The sequence below is a fragment of the Cnephaeus nilssonii genome (assembly GCF_951640355.1).
Source record: "Cnephaeus nilssonii genome assembly, chromosome: 14".
Lineage (NCBI taxonomy): Eukaryota > Metazoa > Chordata > Mammalia > Chiroptera > Vespertilionidae > Cnephaeus > Cnephaeus nilssonii.
Genome location: NC_137085.1, coordinates 61,337,359 through 61,354,549, shown reverse-complemented (window position 1 = coordinate 61,354,549; position 17,191 = coordinate 61,337,359). Strand labels below are relative to the sequence as shown.

At 37.0% G+C, this 17,191-nt stretch overlaps 1 protein-coding gene across 2 annotated transcripts in view; it reads left to right on the top strand.

Annotated features, from left to right (window-relative positions):
* MLLT3 (MLLT3 super elongation complex subunit) overlaps nt 1–17,191 on the top strand; it is a 260,712-nt gene that overhangs the window by 980 nt on the left and 242,541 nt on the right. For both annotated transcript variants that reach the window (XM_079790495.1, XM_079790496.1), the window contains exon 2: nt 791–971. In XM_079790495.1, coding sequence (XP_079646621.1) covers nt 791–971 — 181 coding nt within the window. The remainder of the gene's footprint in view (nt 1–790; nt 972–17,191) is intronic.

Sequence of the window (17,191 nt, the reverse complement as noted above, 5' to 3'; positions counted from 1 at the left end):
ACTTTGGCTCTTGGAAGTGCGTTGCGGGGGCTCCCGTTAGGATGGCCTCGCCGATCGCGTGGGGCTTTTGGCTGGCGGGTGCGGGGTGCCTGAAGTTATGGATGCCTCGGCGTGTGTTCCTGCGGGCGTGTGTGTGTGTGTGTGTGTGTGTGTGTGTGTGTGTGTGACCGGGTCTCATTTGTGTTGTGCACGGACCCCACGACAGGAGCACGGGAGTTTGTGCCCATCGGCGGAGGCTGCCTGTAGTTTCCATTCAGCCTGGCACCGCGCTCCACACGCACGCACACACACACGTACACAAAGACTTCCTCGGCGTGTGCCTGTCGCCCCGGTACTTTCAGGGAGGGGGCTCGTCCGAACCCTCTTCGGAGTCCCAGCCACCTCCCCTCCCACGCCGGGAAACCGCCCCGGCACCGTCTCCTAATAGTCTTCTCATTTGTTTCCGATGCATTTGTTGTCGTGCTGGTAGTGGCTGAGCGTGCTTTCCCTCTTTCCCCAGACCCCGGACCCCCTTCCTGATGGGGGTAACATTCCGTTACAATCCGGGCCGGTGTAGATGCTGGGCCTGGGGCGCCGGGGGGCCGGGCCGGCTGCTGGGGTGTATTTGGGTGGGGGGGGGGGTGTGGAGTGTGCGCGCCCACGCGCGTGAAACGTGGATGCAGAGGGCACCGCCGTTGCCTTTTATGTGCGTTTCAAGGAGGAAGGAAAAAAAAATGTCAGGCGCAATGTGCAGGGTCGAGCGGGTCGCCTTCCTGTCGTTCACGGCTGTCTCTCCTCCCGCTGCCCGCAGTGTGCCGTGCAGGTGAAGCTCGAGCTGGGGCACCGCGCCCAGGTGAGGAAAAAACCCACCGTGGAGGGCTTCACCCACGACTGGATGGTGTTCGTGCGCGGCCCGGAGCACAGTAACATTCAGCACTTTGTGGAGAAAGTCGTCTTCCACTTGCACGAAAGCTTCCCTAGGCCAAAAAGAGGTAGGGCTCGAGTACAAAAGGAGCTCGATAAAAAATGTCTTTGCTGGCGGAGGGAACAATCGCTGGGCCCGACGGTCCCCGGCCCCTCTCCCTCCCCTCTCCCCGCCCCCCCCCCCCCCCCCCCAGTCGCGCTCGCCCGCGGAGCCTTGGGACCCGGGTGCGCGGCGCCGCGCTGGCGAGGTCCGGGCTCCCGCCTGTGCAGGCGGCTTGGGCTGCGTGAAAGTCACCGAAGAGAAAGCACCGTCAGGTGTCGAGTGTTTATTCCTCCCAAGCCAGCCCTCACCGGTCCTCTGGGGTTAGCCGCGGGTTCTGTGGGAAAGGTGCAATTAGTTGTTGGGTGTGGGGAGTGGGGCTGGAGGGAATAAACAGCTTGAGCTCCCCCCCCCAAAAAAAAGAAAAGAAATGGAGACTTACCTGTGTTATTGGCAGAGAATGTACGGGATGTAGTTATTGTTCCTTCTGGAGAAGTCGCCTCTCTTGGGGGTCTTCTCTGCCTTCCTCCCTGTATAGGAGGCATTGAGTACCCAGTTGTCACGGACTTTTCCTTTTGTGGATTAGCCACCCCCAGCCTGCACGGCCAAGATTTTAGGTTTAGTTGGGGGGTTTACTCATCCATAGTCCCCAGTGGCACTTAACTGCTCATTCGATTTTTTTGAACAACCTTCCGAAATGAAATGCCTGCCCGATGTGATCTGCAAGGGAAGCAAGCAGGTCCAGTCTTAAGTTTCAGAGGAACGATGTTTTGTCCTGGGGTTCAGTCCTTCCCCACCTTGGTGTTTAGCCTGGGTCTCTAGTTGGCGTCATCCTGCTGAGCCTTGGGTTCCCAAACGTTTTCCAGAAAGGATAAGACAGTTTTGAAGAAAAGAAACCGGGTGTTATTTTAAAAGCAATTGAGAGAGAGAGAGTTGGAGAAATCCTGATTCCTTGTTCCCCACAGCCTCTGGAAAGCTGTCTGGTTGTTTTAGTTGGATTAGTGGAGGCAACACTATAAATACAATAAGGTGCTTTGTTTGTGAGCAGGTTTATTTATCTAAGTGGACACAATGGTTAGTAGTTATCTTCCATTTGATCCGTAATCTTTATTGGCATCTAGAACTCCTGCAGCTTCTTAGGGTCACATCATAATAAATCCATTCTGCTTAGAGCTACGTGGAAATTATTGGACATTCAGGGGGTGGAATAAAGAGAAATGCTGTGCGCCTTAGAGGTGGGAGAGGCTTGTGTTAATGCTTATTTTTGTTTCCAGAGCTCATGTACCGCGATGTAGGATGTGTGTTTTGCCTTTAGTGGTCTGTTTTATAGTTCCTTTTGAAAACTTGAATAGTTGGATTTGATGGGCTCTGCTGGATGGTTAATAAATGAATCCAGCTTCTAATAGATGGGGAGGAATATGCATGGCCTATAGGGAAAGACATTTAGATTTTGCTAGCATTTTCTATCAAAATATAACCAGGGATATTATATTCACATTTCCTCAAAAACTGGGATAAGGATGAGTATTGTCAAGTTTCTGTCCCTCTAAGAGGTTGGGTATGATGCCTCTTGGAATCTCCCTCTCCCTTTTCCATGTGCCCATAGAGCCGCTGCAGAGGAATTTAAACAAAAGAAACCATCTTCTAAGATCCTTGGTACACACTATTATGACTGTTTGGCTGCTAGTCACTTCGAGGTGAAATACACTTCACACAAAAAAGCCATGTTTATTGAATCAGGGAAACTAAGTCAGTTGGCAGAGGATGTAGCTCTTAAGATAACTTTGTTTAGGTGCCTTCACAATCTACAAATTGGCATTATGAAATTAAAGATGATCAACCTCCCCATATTTCATTCTCTGCTTCCGTGGGTGTGTGTGGTGATGTTCCCCTTCATTCCCCATGCCTAATGGTTTTCTGTCCAGCCTGAGGGAATGTGAGGCTGCTGCCCACACAGCCCACACCTGGGAGCTGTTGCTAGGCGTGGTGAGCCACTCGATAATACTATGCCTCCCAGATGTCTCTGGTGAGATGTCAGCTTGTCCGTTGGGCTCTTCAATTTTTATTCTCAACTGTGGAGTTTCTTTATGTAGTCTATAAGCCATTGTTTTAAAATGTTTATTTTTGGATTTTTATTTGTATGTGTGCTTCCCATGATGTGACAAGTCCTGGGAAAAATGCCAGCTTACATAGCCCAGGAGAGACCTTGTCATACTGTAATTACACATGATTCAGATTGCAAGGGAAGGTTTCTCTGTTCATTGGGGATAGTTGTAAATTCATTTAACACCAAACATGCCACTTAATCCTGGGACTCATTTTTTGGCCTATAATGTCTTTCAGACTGATAAGAATAGGCACAGAATAAAAATGCCAGGCATTTCCAAGTCAACTTCTATACCTTTTAAGGTGCTATATTTGCAATATTATAGATCTATAAGTGTTAGGATTGAAAATGGGAGAAACTACAAAAATGGCTTTGTGAAAAATCCGAGTCACAAAATACTTACAGGGAATGCACATATTCTAAACTCTGAATGGCTATTAATAAGTTAAGTCACTTTCACTATACACAGTAGCAGATAAACAGAAGTGGACCTTAGCACTGAGGATGAATCCTTTAGCCACGAAGATGGATGAGTCCTTCCTTAGTTTCATAAATCTTTGGTTTGAAAAAGTGAATTAATTTTCAGGTTGATTTTCTTTATTTCACAGTAATATTATGAGAACTTGTAGAGGAAGAAATTATAGTATCATCAACTTGTTGCCTAATGAGAATTACATATGCCATTTCAGGATTGAGCTAATTGAACTTGATTTAATGAGATTTTACTCTGTCCCAAAGATGTATTGGAGATTTTCAATTTAAAACTACTAACACAAATCCTAAAGTCCTAAACGAGAGAGAGAGAGAGAGAGAGAGAGAGAGAGAGAGAGAGAGAGAGAGAGATTTTGTTGAAATGGTTAAGCCTAGAATATCCATTAGCTGTTACAGAATAGGCAGGTCAGAGTATAATGCATTTTAAAACCATCTACTTGAAAAAAAGACCATATCTTGTTTATTAGTACCCAAGATTTATAATAGCCTGATATGACTAAAATGAATAGTTAGATTCAAAACATTTCATTTAAAATATTAATGTTTTCATTTACAGTATGATGTGAATTTGAATGAACTTTCTTTTCAATTACAGCTATCCTTACTATTACAATCTGTTCCACTGACATTTATGATATGAAATCTGTTGCTTATTATTTTATGTAAGCTAATTTGGCCAGTGGTATGAATTGATAGCTTTTTATTTGTAGCCTTAGTCCTTTGAGTAGGCAGATAAAGCCCAATAAATCCACATATATAACTTTCCTTTGATTTAAGTGTTTGACCCAGCTTTACTGTGTCGTTCTGATTTGTGTTCTGAAATAATTTGAATAACTTTTTATCAGGGTATTTAAAATTTGAGGGTTTACTAGTTGCAGATATTGTATGCACCTGGTGTATTTTCTCTTTTGAGGTATTTAAAAGGTGTAAGGAAAAATAAAGATGGAAAACTATACTGATACACTCAGAGAGTGTTAATAAGATTTGTGTAGAATTCTGTATGGAATTAAGATGACCAGTGAGAACAGTTTTATTACTTGGCATTTTGAAGCAACGTAAGTGTAATTTTGTAAGGCCCCCGAAAACTCAGTTGCTGGAGGAACTCTTATGTGGTGTTAGTGAGAATGTAAATTGGGCACAGACATGTTGGAGGGCATTTGGCAAAATCTAATAAGATTGTAAATGTTTATACCCTTTGACCCAGAATTTTACTTCTAGGAATTTTTTTAAACAGATATGGCTTCACAACTACACAAAGGCACATCATCTTTCTTGTGACTGTTTTTTAATAGTAAGCCATAAGGGGACTTTTCTCAATTGAGTAGGAGTAAATGATGGTAATCTATACAAAAAGAGGTAAATCTATTTGTAGGTGCAGGAAGATCTTCAAGATAAATTAAGTGAAATAAGGCTAGTTACTAAATCAGTGCGATCCATTTAAAAATGTGCTTAATCAGATAAAATATTTATGCATGTATGTATATAAGTAAAAACTCTTTATCAGTAGTTTTCTCAGAGGGTGCTGAAGGTGCTGGTGGTGATGGGGGTTATTTTTGCAGTGTTTGATTAAAAAAAAAGTTAATTCTATATATTTTAAAGCACTCCAATGAGCAGTCATTACTTTTTAAGACAAAGTCAAAGAGTAAAGACCCAGTAATAGAACATTGCCTTTTAAACAGGGATTAACATGTAGCTATCTAAAAGTGATCTTGAACTATCTTGAATTGCTCAGTGGTGAGGAGTTAAGGTTAGAACTTGTATTCAAATGATGATTTAAGAGATTTCTGGTGTCTGGTGTGATCTTGAGCAAGTCACTTCTGTGTCTTTTTCTCATTTGTGTCCTCATTTGTGTTAAGGGAATGATGATTGAACAGAACCAGTACCTCAGAAGTTGATTGAATATGAATCAGGTGTTCTCAAATTTACTGATCTTCAGACCCCTTTACACTTAAAAGTTGAGGACTCCAAAGAGCTTTTTCTGTGCAAGTTTTATCTATTAACATTTACTGGATTAGATATTAAAGTGGAGACATTTTAAACAAATTCTAAAACAAAAGAAGAGGAAAAAGAGTGACATTGTTTTATTTTTTGTGTCTCTTTAATGTTTGGTTAAATAGAAGACAACTGGATCCTGTTCTGTGCTTCCATGTTCAGTCTGCTGTGTTATCATATGTCATCGTAGCTTCTGGAAAACTCTGCTGTACACTCAGGAGGGAATGAGAGTGAAAAAAGGCAACTAATGTCTTAGAGTTGTTATGAAAATAATTTTAACTTTGCCAATCCCTGGAAAAGGTCTTGGGGACCCCGGGGTCCCCGGACTACACTTGGAGAACCTCTAGTATAAAGTATTCAGCATACAACCTGGCACATATAAACTGCCCCCTTAATATGTGGAAGCTGGTTTTTAAAAACCATTATTGTTGCTAATAAAACATTCATTTAGTGGAAAGAGAAAAGATAAATCTTCCAAGGCATTTGCCTGGGTAAATTCCAGTGTAACTATTACCTAACAATATTTTTCAGAAAAGGAAATCCCAACCTTTGGTTTTACTGGATATGTTGTATACTTAATATCCATTTTATACTGTGTTATCTGTGTTCTGTAGAAGCCTTTTACATCTATTATTTTAGGGGACCCTCTGTAGAATTACCTCCGTGAGGTAGACAGGGTAAGGGGTATCAAGGGGTTTCATAATTTTACCTTAAAGATCCTTTGTTCCTTCTCTGGGTTCTTTGAAGTTTTCTTCCAGCGGCCTTCCATGGACCAACCTTAGCCCTTCAGCCCTCTTTTCTGGCCATTTATTACAGATGACTCCTACTACTTAGCACAGCTTTTATAGTTCTAAGATGTGGAATTTTTTTTAAATCTCTTAGTGACTTACGTTTTCAAAAGAGAACTTGCAGGGTGAAGACGTTAAATATAATTATACCAATTATAAAATTAAGCAAGGACTCAATATATTACTGAACTTTATTAGATTTTAATTTATTTGACCAGAATGTAGAATATTTTTCATCTTTGAAACATAATGTTTCACATTGCCCTAATGGAAATCATATAGATTTCTATATTTTGTTCCTTTGGTTTTTATACTTTGCTTTAGTTTATGCTTTTATTCCTCAGAGAAGAAGCTGACATGTAGAAAGAGAAATTCTCTTGTTCAGTGATACAAAATCATAGTCTCTTAAAACATTTGTTTTGTGTGCATGTGGCCAGAATCTCTTTAGTTCATTCTCTTCCTAATAACATATATTGTGATGCTTTAATATTTTATTCTCTTATACTTTGTGGTTCTCCTTATTCTTGTTTGTAGTGCTGTATTCATTTTTGGGACTACAACTTGTCTGAAAAGAGTCTTTGGATAAATAATTGCCCATTGATAATACAGGTAGTTCATAAGTGTTTTTTAAAAAGAGCTTTTGTTATAAATATCATAGAAATTACATTGCACAATTGTACAGAACTGGGGATAAAGCACTGATGTGCAGATAGATATTCTTACCCTTGCACAGATGGAATATCATCTTTTTAAAGCTGAATTTTATGGTGTTACGTTGAATATAGATTTGTTATACATTATTTTGACATATAGATTGTTCTCAGTTTGAATTTGATATGAATACTATGTGAACATCCTTGACATTCATTTAAATCCTCACCTGAGCACATGTTTCATTGATTTTTAGAGACAGAGGAAGGGTGGAGAAGAGAGAGAGAGAGAGAGAGAGAGAGAGAGAGAGAGAGAGAGAGAGAGAAACATTGATGGGTTGCCTCCAGCATCTGAGAGAGAGAGAGAGAGAGAGAGAGAGAGAGAGAGAGAGAGAGAGAAACATTGATGGGTTGCCTCCAGCATCTGCCCCAACTGGGGATCGAACCAGCAACTTTTTGGTGTACCAGATGATACTCCGACCAACCAAGTCACCTAGCCGAGGCCTTGACATTTATTCCTATGGTTTTTCAATAATTTTTTATGTTAACTTTCCAGATGGGAGGTAGGTGAGTCAAGGTATGTAGATTTTAAATTTTGATATGCATCACCAACTTTCCTCCAAAATGATTGTGCCAGTTTATACTGCCTATTTCCCCACATGGTTGCCAGTACTTGGAATTAATAGTTTTTACTTGTTTATTTTTAAATATATTTTTATTGATTTCAGGGAGGAAGGGAGAGGGAGAGAGAGATTGAAACATCAGTGATGAGAGAAAATCATTGATCTGCTGCCTTCTGCACACCCCACACTGAGATTGAGCCTGCAACCCATGCCCTGACCGGGAATTGCACTGTGACCTCCAGGTTCATAGCTTGTGGCTCAACCACTGAGCCACACTGGCCAGGCAGTTTTTTAAAAATTCTTTATTGTTGAAAGTTTTACATATGTCTCCTTTTTCCCCCATTGACCTCTCCCCGCCTGCTTCTGCCCCCCAGCACATGCCCCCACCCCCCTGTTGTCTGTGTCCATTGGTCATGCTCATTTGCATGGATACAAGTCCTTTGGTTGACCTCCCTGCCCCCCAGTTGTTGTTTTTTAATCTTTGCCAATCTACTGGATGACATAATACCCCATTTTTATTTGCATTTAGTTGATTAGTAATGACAGGTATCTGATGTATGTACTACGTATTTACCATTTTGTCATTTGTGATATGCCTGTTTTGTGCCCTTTTGATAGTTCTAAAAAGAAAAAGTACAGGAAAACACAACAACGGAAAGAATGATAACAAACATTCAAATCCCCAATACCAAGAATGAAAATGTTTACGTTTTATCATATTTGCTTCCTTGTTTTGATTTTAGGGATTTAAAGTATTATAGATTCAACTAAAATTTTTAAATGCTACTCAACCTTTTCTTCCAGCTCTTCAGCCTTTCTTCCATCTATTTATGTACATTTGCACATTTATATTACTGTAAGTCATAGGGTATTGTGTCTTAAAATATTCATAAAGTGTCATACTGGGCCAATCATTTCTTCAATTGAGATATAATTCACATACCATCACATTCACCCCTTTGAAGTGTAACATTTAGTAGGTTTTAGTATATTCACAGGCTTGTGCAACAATTGCCACGATTTAATTCCAGAACATTTTCATGAGTGAATAATTTTGTATCTTGCTTTCCCCCTACCCCCAATATGTTTTTGAACTTGTTGTTATTCCTCACCTGAGTATATTTTCCCCACTGATTTTTAGAGAGAGTGGAAGGGAGGGGGAGAGACAGAGAGACAGAGAGAAACATCAATGTGAGAGAGACACATTAACTGGTTGCCTCCCTCATGCGCCTCCACTGGGACCAGGGAGCGAACCGCAGCCCAGGTATGTGCCCTTGACCAGGATTTGAACCTGAGACCCTCCAGTTTGGGGGCTGATGCTCTATCCACTGAGCCAAACTGACTAGGTCTGTTTTTGAACCTTTTGATATTTCATTTATCGAGAGCCAATTCATTCCCTTTAAGTTCTTCTGCCTAGTATTGCATTGTAGGGATATGTTTATGCTTACTTTTCTGTTTCTCTATTAAGGACTATATAGGTCATTTTCCATTCTGAACATCTTTGTATGCTTTACCTTGTACAAATGAACAAGATTTTGGACATAAACCTAGAATTTGAGTTGAGGGTATGTTTTCATTTGTACTAAACATTGTTAGATTTCTCTACAAAGTAGTTGTGACAGTTTATGCCTTGTCAGGGAATGCATACTATTTTCTCTACATCTTTGCCAACGTTGGATATTTCAAGATTTCTTATTTTTGATATTTAGTTGAAATATGGTATCTTTTTGTTTTCATTTGCATTTCTCTGGTTTCTGGTAGGTTAAGCCTTTTCTATATGTTTCTGACCATTTGGATTTCCTCTTTATTGACTTTTTATATCTTTTGTCTTAAACAAAAGATGTTGAGATGTTAGGTTTTTTTTTCTTATCTGTAGGATGTTAATCCTTTGCTATTTGTATTGAAAAGATCTTTTCCTATTTTTGTTTCTTTCTCTTGTAGCCTAATGTATGGTAGTTTTTGGTCATATACAAGTTTTTAATTGTGTCAAAATGATATATTTTGTTTTGCTTTCCTGTTTGGTTTTGGGGTTTTGTTTAAGAATATAATTTGTGGTCATGGTAATGTGCTTAACCAGTAGATTTGGTATGTGCAGGATACAGTGAAAGGATTGAGGGGATGTAAGTGTGCTTGTGTCTTTTAGAGCTGGAAAGGACACTTGAGATTCTTCATCCTTGCCCTCTCATTTTCCTTTCAGTCGGCAGCCTGGAAATGTGAAGTGATTTTGCATGTAGACACAATGAGTCACAAGTGTGCTGGTGCAAAGATAACTATAATAAATGGCAGTAAATGTTTACTTTTAAAATATTGAGTAATTATTCACTTATATTAGCAGACTAATGTTCAGCAATAACTGCTTTTGTAGACATGATCTAGGATTTAATTAAGTGGTGGTAACCATGGTAGATATTGTTTAAAGGAAGAAGCTCTATAGCTACTTTCAGGCAGCATTAAATTCCTTTTATGAATTTGAGGTTTTCTTTTGAGATTAAATCATTAGGAAAAATTTTTACTGAATGGTAGGTACCCTCTAATATTTCCATCCCCTTTAGGATTGTAATTACATGGGATTGTAATTCCATGAAGGATGCAGAATATTGTTTTACCAAATAATGTTGTATGATCTAATTCTTTTAAGTGCGGTAAGTTTGCAGTGGTTGAGGCCTGAAGAAAGTTATTACCATTGGATTTCTAAAACGATAAGGCTAGCAGTTGGGCATGATTTAGTAGGTCTGTTGTAGTTAACAATTAACTTTTTGGATAGCATCAATGCACCATCATTATTTTATTAAGGAAACTTATGGCTTATTTTGAAATGAATTCTGAGGTCCTTTCATTTAAGTTAATGCTCACAAGGGATTATAAAGATGATCAGTTGAATTGAATTAGAGCTATTACCCATGTTAGAACATTGATATTCTCAGAGCCAAATAAATTTAAAATATTTAATTTTACCAAATGTAGATTTTTTTTGGTTCCTCTCCAGCAGAAATCATTAGTCAGTTACTTTCCCATCAGTGCCATGCCAAATGCTGTGTATAGGTATTGATTTAAAAAAAGCAAAATATACATTAATAATTTTATAAAATATTAATAACCATAGCAGCGGCCTAGAGAGTAGTCAGATTTACTTGCCTCTTGATATTTCTACATATACATTTAGTCTGCGTGATGCCTTTAATTTTTGCAAATAGGTTTTGTGCCCTCTTCCTTCCTCCTTCCTCTCAGGGTGGTGTTGGGAGAGTTTACTGTCAGATTATTCTAGGTATCTATTTATTTTAATACACATTTATAACATTTGGAATGTTTAAAAACAAGGTTCATTGTAGACTTCATGTCATCCATACCTTTTACCCCAAATGCTACATTAATATGAATTGCTGAATAATAAAAACATTCTTTGTATTTAATAAAAAATTCTCTATTTTACAAAATTGTTTCCTTTGTTTGATTTCTTTCTGTATTCCTGTATTATAAGCAGCTGTTTTGTAGTGACTCAGTGAAGATTAGAGAGTTTAGGCTGTTGGGACTTGGTTGCTTTTAGTGGGATGGATTATTCAAAATGTTGAATGACATTTGTCTCATCAGAGTTGTTTGTTGTATGACTTTTCCTACCTGTGCACAAAAATAGTAGGAGCAGTGGAAAGCTACCTTCCTCATCATATGGACCAACTGGCACCAGCACGTGTTACATGCTTCAGTCAGTCCAGCACACACCTTTCCTTTTGTGTGTACCTGTGGTTTCTCCTGTATCGCAGTGGAGGTACACATCAGATGAGATGGGACCTATGTTGTCACTGTAGATAGCACTCGTACCTTTGATCAATGTAGTCTAGACATTGGAAGTTTTGGCAACAATATAACATAAAGGTAGATATTGCCACGTCAGAAAAAGAGTGTTATAATTCAGACTTTAGGTTCCACTCTCCAGAGTGGTAAATTGTTACTCGCTGCTCTAAAACTCATTTCTTCTGTACCTCTAATAATTGACTTTGTGCAAACAGAACCACCACTTGAATTTAGCAGGAAACATTGCGTTGGCTGAGAATCAATCTAGAATGTGTTCTAGCTTATGTTATAGGTGAAATGAATTGTTCCCCCTTATTCTTCCTTCACCTACTTTGGATGTTTTTTAAAAAGCCACACACAAATTTGAGAGACTTGGCCAGGTCTATCTTTTTTTTTTTTTTTTACTACTTAATCCATGAAATAAAACTAGCCTTTTAGCCTTTTAACTTTAAAAATAGGAGTCAGATGTATTCCAGTAACTGGTAGGAACAGTATTTAGCAATGCAGCAGTAAAGGCCCAGGCCTGGAAGGAATGTGTTTGGATTACATAAACTGTGGGCTTTTCTAGCCCTGAAATACAGTTTTTCTTTAGTTTTTTAAAAAGGGTAAATTCTGAGTGTGTCACTGATCTAGTGTTTTTATAATGATGAAACAACAAGCATTTATTGGCTATCTGTATATTGGTTAGTTGTCATGTGCGACAATAGGTATGTGCTGCTATATTTAATTTCTCACTTCTCATAAGCGTAGTTTGAATAATGATTTCTTAAAACATAAAATGTTGATGTGAACTTTCGTATATTGGAATTTAACTGTTTTTAATGGTGAGTGAACAGTGAAATGGGTAAAAGACTTGCTGTAATAGGGAAGTAGAAGATAACTTGGGTGTTTCATGTAGTAGGTGATGAAGTTTTGGTTATGAAAAGTTACTTTCTGGTTATACTGGTGCCATTTACACCAACCATCAGCTACGTGTAGGCTGGAACATTCCAAGAACTCGAGACACCCTGTGTTTATTTGAAACTACTTCTTTTAAGTATGGTTCTTGACCAGGTTGTTAGATGATTGAGTTTTTCATGGAAGTTGGCTGATTTATTTTTTTTGTATTTCATATAATATAGCCCAGACCTTGAAATTGTGTCACTCACTCTGCTTTTATGAAGTATCATGTTTCAGATAGCTACTTATGTCTTGAGAAGCAGGTACCCTTCCGCTCTTTACTTGCAACAGCCGGCGTAACCTGTAGGTCAAAGAGAAAGAATTCTAGTTATTATTTCTGCTTGTCTAATGACTCACTAGAGCCATGGCTTTAATTTATATACAAATACATAAATGCAGACATTTTAGAGAAAGCAAATAAATGAGAGTGTTCTGATGTTTTAAAGGCTACACAGGAGCTTGTAGTTAATGCTACTTGAAATAGTGTCTTTCTGTGGAGATTCTTTTTTGGGCTTATCATCATTGATTTTAGTACTTAATTCAGTCCATTTTCGTCGTATCAGAATTGTTCATCTTTACCCACATTTTGAGAATTGTGATAGATAAAAATACATAAATGAAAAGATGGGAAGAAAATACTATAGCAAAATGCCAAGAGACATTATCTCTGGGAGGTGGGCTATCAGAAAATTCCTTCATCAGTAAAATTAGTTGGATTTTTCAAGTTTTCTTGCATGACACATCTTATGTGAAAGTACAACTAGATATTTAAATGTACAAATGAACACGTTTAAAATAAGCTTTCTTTTCTCATCCCTTGGTTTGGTTTTAAGTTATATCATTTGGAACATATATAGGAATGTCTTCCCCAAGGAACATTTTTATATTTTGTTATTTAAAATTTTAACCACCTTGTCATTTTGAGTTTTTAAAAAAATATTACTATGAATATATGCTCAATGTTTCATAAGTTGATTATAAGCTTTATGTAAATCATGTCCTTAAATTTCTTAATAATTGTTGTTGTATGACAGTTGTAAAATTAACCAGATTAACGTGATTTATAAGTACATATTCATATAAGGTATTTGTTGTAACAGAAACACAACCATATTTAATATTTTAGTACAGTATACATTTTTGGAGTACTTAGGAATGTTTAGAAAAGTTTTGATTTTTTTCCTGTGGAACTTTGATAAGTACAACTTTGTTAATATGTGTATCTTGATGTGTAGTTTTATAAAAATTTTCAGAGAGAAAATCTGACTTTAAAAATTGACTACAAATAAAAGGACACTCATCATGTTTAGTATATGATGATGGAGTTAGGAATCTATAGTTAGAAAAAAAGACCTATTTCTAGTTTGTGTCTTTGTATATATTTGAGAAGTTAAACATTGAGAAGTAAATTATGAGGAGGAAAAATTACTTAAAACTATTACCAAAACCAATGCAAAAATAATATGTCTAGGGCAGGGAGAGAAATGGTCCTTCTTGGATGGGGAGTTGGTGCATAATTGCACAAACAATATTTTAGTACTGAAACAGTTTTAATACTATTAGTATACTATTGTGCAGTTAGATTGATATGAATATTCTTTGTACAAATGAACATGTTTAAAATAAGCTTTCAACTAAAAGTAATGATTTCTGCAAAATGAGGGGCATAATTTTAGTTAACTTAAAAGGTGTAATCTAAAATTTATTATCTATGATTTAGTCTATGATATTTCAGTCTGTGGGAAACATCTTTACCTTTTTAATATTTAAAAAAATAGCCATTAAAAGTATACTTGCTCAAATACATAGCAAAACTATATGCCAAATAAAAATAAGCCTGTATTAGTTGCATTTATAAAATTCATAAATTATAGTTAGCCAGATTAAACTCCACTTTAGAATAAAAATAATAAAAATTGATATTTGTGATCTGAGCATTTCTTTATCAACCATGTGAATAAAATTGCTACTTTAAGTTCTGTTTGCTAACATTTGGGATAACATTATTTTCCATGAGCTTAATTTAGTTCTAATATGTTTTTAACTTTTTCTCTTCCTTTAGAGCGAATTCTAAATGGGTTTCATAGTAGCCTGATTCCTTTCTTTAGAATTAAGGTGTGTATGGAATGAGATAAATAAACTGGCACCATGACTACAGATCACGATGCTTGCTTGCTGTTTTTGTTATTAAATTAATTTATGTAGATGTCTTAACTGCAATTAGAGAAAATAAAGTAATTGCTTTAAAACCCATTCTAACGAAATACTTGAGGGGCCAAATGAAGAGTTGAGATTTTGAGTAATAGGGACACTTGGTTTGAATATTGCAGGTTGTTAGAGATTCCACATTTGGTATTAAAGTAAATAAATATACTCATAGAATTTTATTCTAGGACAGACAGAGCTAAAGTAGCCCAAGATAATGTGTAAATGGCCCTTATTTAGAGTTATAGAGCGGGAGCATATTTTGCAGTGAAAGGGGAACTAAGGGACAAGGTGTTCTCTACTTGTAGTCTTGTAAAGACCTCAGAGTTTTCTTTATGTTATTGTAGAAAGACATTATTTTTGCTTTGGCGTGCTTAAAACTAAAGGGCAAATGATCCAAAAGAATAATCTTGAAATTCAATAGCAAGAAAACTACTTGACATTGTGGGCTGGAGGCCAGCAAACGTGTTGCTTTCATTGAATGCGTGGGAAATGGGGCAGGCCTGGAATTTAAAGAGACAGGGTGCATGCAGTACCCTAGAAAAGAAAAGCCCTCCTGTATGATTTGCTTACTTGGAGGAGAAAAAATAGACTTCAAGTTTTCTCTAAAGGATCTTTATTGGATCAACTATTTTAGCCATTGAGAGACACTGAGTGAGTTTTTCCTAACTCCACCTCCCATCTCTCTAAGCCATCTTCTCTTGTCTGAAATTGGTGCTGAGTAAAATTGTTTATAACAGAGGAGAAGCAGCTTTTCAAATAAAAGTACTTTGTAGCCTGTTCAAATGGAGTATAATGTAATTCTCTCTGAAATCGAGCACTTACTACTTTGTTTATGTAGCTGTTTAAAAAGGGGGGTGTGATGAGGAGCTTGGGGGTACTATAGGAACCTCTGCTTTAGAAATTACTGTGTTTTTTTCTGTCTGAGTTTTCCTTCCCCACTACTCATGAATCCCCCTTCTCCCCCTCCCTCACTTCCCACAATCCCTCAATAAAATAGTATTTAAAAGACTTGAATAACCAGTCTTATGTACCAGCTTCTTGCTTGAGGCAATAATGTTGTACTATTTTCAATGGGTGGTCTTGAATCTCCATGGGAGATTTTACAGGCAGTGGGCTCCAAGACCCACTAAGCATTATGTTGAACATAACCAGTTAAATTCCTGAGCCATAGAGAATATATAGAGATAGTTTTCCATTCTTGAAGTTCCATCGTCAATTACTTGCAAACCAATTTATTTAATTTGAAGAATTTATGGTTTAAATCCCTACAAAGAGCACATATTAACCCAGTATTTGAGGTTTACTTTTTAAAACAAGTAACCCATTCATATACATATATGTCAGTTCATGAATACCTATTTGCAATGTATTTTAATTCATAGGTGTTTTTGTTTCTTTTAATTTTTCTCCTTTAGAAATCAATACCTAGTCATCATTTTGAAATGTTAAATAGCCATATTTCTTCTTGTTGAGATAGTGTAAAATATAGGATTTGTTATAATAAAAAAGTATGTCAGATATGCTTATAATTAGTATCTCTTACCTGTGGCATGTAGCATAAATATATGTTGGCTTGAAATTTACTAAAATTGTGTAGGGCCAGACTTTTGTGGAAGTAAACAGGATTGGAATTATAAATTAAATACTGGGTTAAGAATGCCCTTTGTAAAAAAAATAAAAGTGTTCTTTAGGCAAACTTACTTGAGTAAAACATTGTATTTACTTACTCATTGTAAATACTGAAATGAGGAACATTGCAGTCATGACTATATATATATATATATGTATGTATGTAATATATATATAACTTAATTTATAATTATTTTAGAGTATGAACCTGTTGTTATTAACCAGAGTGATAACATAACTTTGTTGGGTCGTTGATTTGATTACTTTCTTTCTCTTACGTTCTTCAGAAAAATAATTTTTCTGAGGAATGTTAGACTTCTGTTTAAAATAAATATTTGTAAGTTCTGATTAGTTAGATGCCTGGAATACCTGTTTTTCATAGGCTAGGTAAAGAAGAATTTAGGAGTAGGTATCTCAGAAATGTTAGTAATAACTGGATGATGATATATAATGAGAGAGCTTTTGTTTATTTTAAACAATGTAAGTAGTTTTAGGTGGAAAATTATAATCCTTGAAGAATTGAATTTGTTTCTTGTATAAAAATGATTACAGTTGTTTTAGGTCATATAAAGTAGTATGAAATCTGCAGTTTTCTTCACTGATGGAATCAAAGATCTGCAGCTCAGGTTTACAACAGTGACTGTCTTTTCTTTTTTTGCTCTTTTAGGTAGTCCTTGAGCACTTTTTTAATAAGCGGTTTTAAAGAAGTGATAGCCATCTGAAGTTTATCTTGTGTAACCAGTATTTTAAAATTATTAAGGCTGTCTACACACAAAAAAAGAAACAGCTCTTATGGATATACATGTGCATAAAAGTTAAAGGTTGGTAAAAATTAGCTTGTCAAGCAAACTTACTGACTGAGGAATAATTTTGTTTTCATTTTCCATTCCCTTGGCTGAAAATGAAATAGAAACGATCTGGTTACTAAAGACCAAGCACTGTATTGGATCACTTCCTTGAGCTTTTGCTATGATCATTAAAGGCAAAGTTAGACAGCTGCTGTAGATGTTGCCAGTGGTCTCACAAAAAAA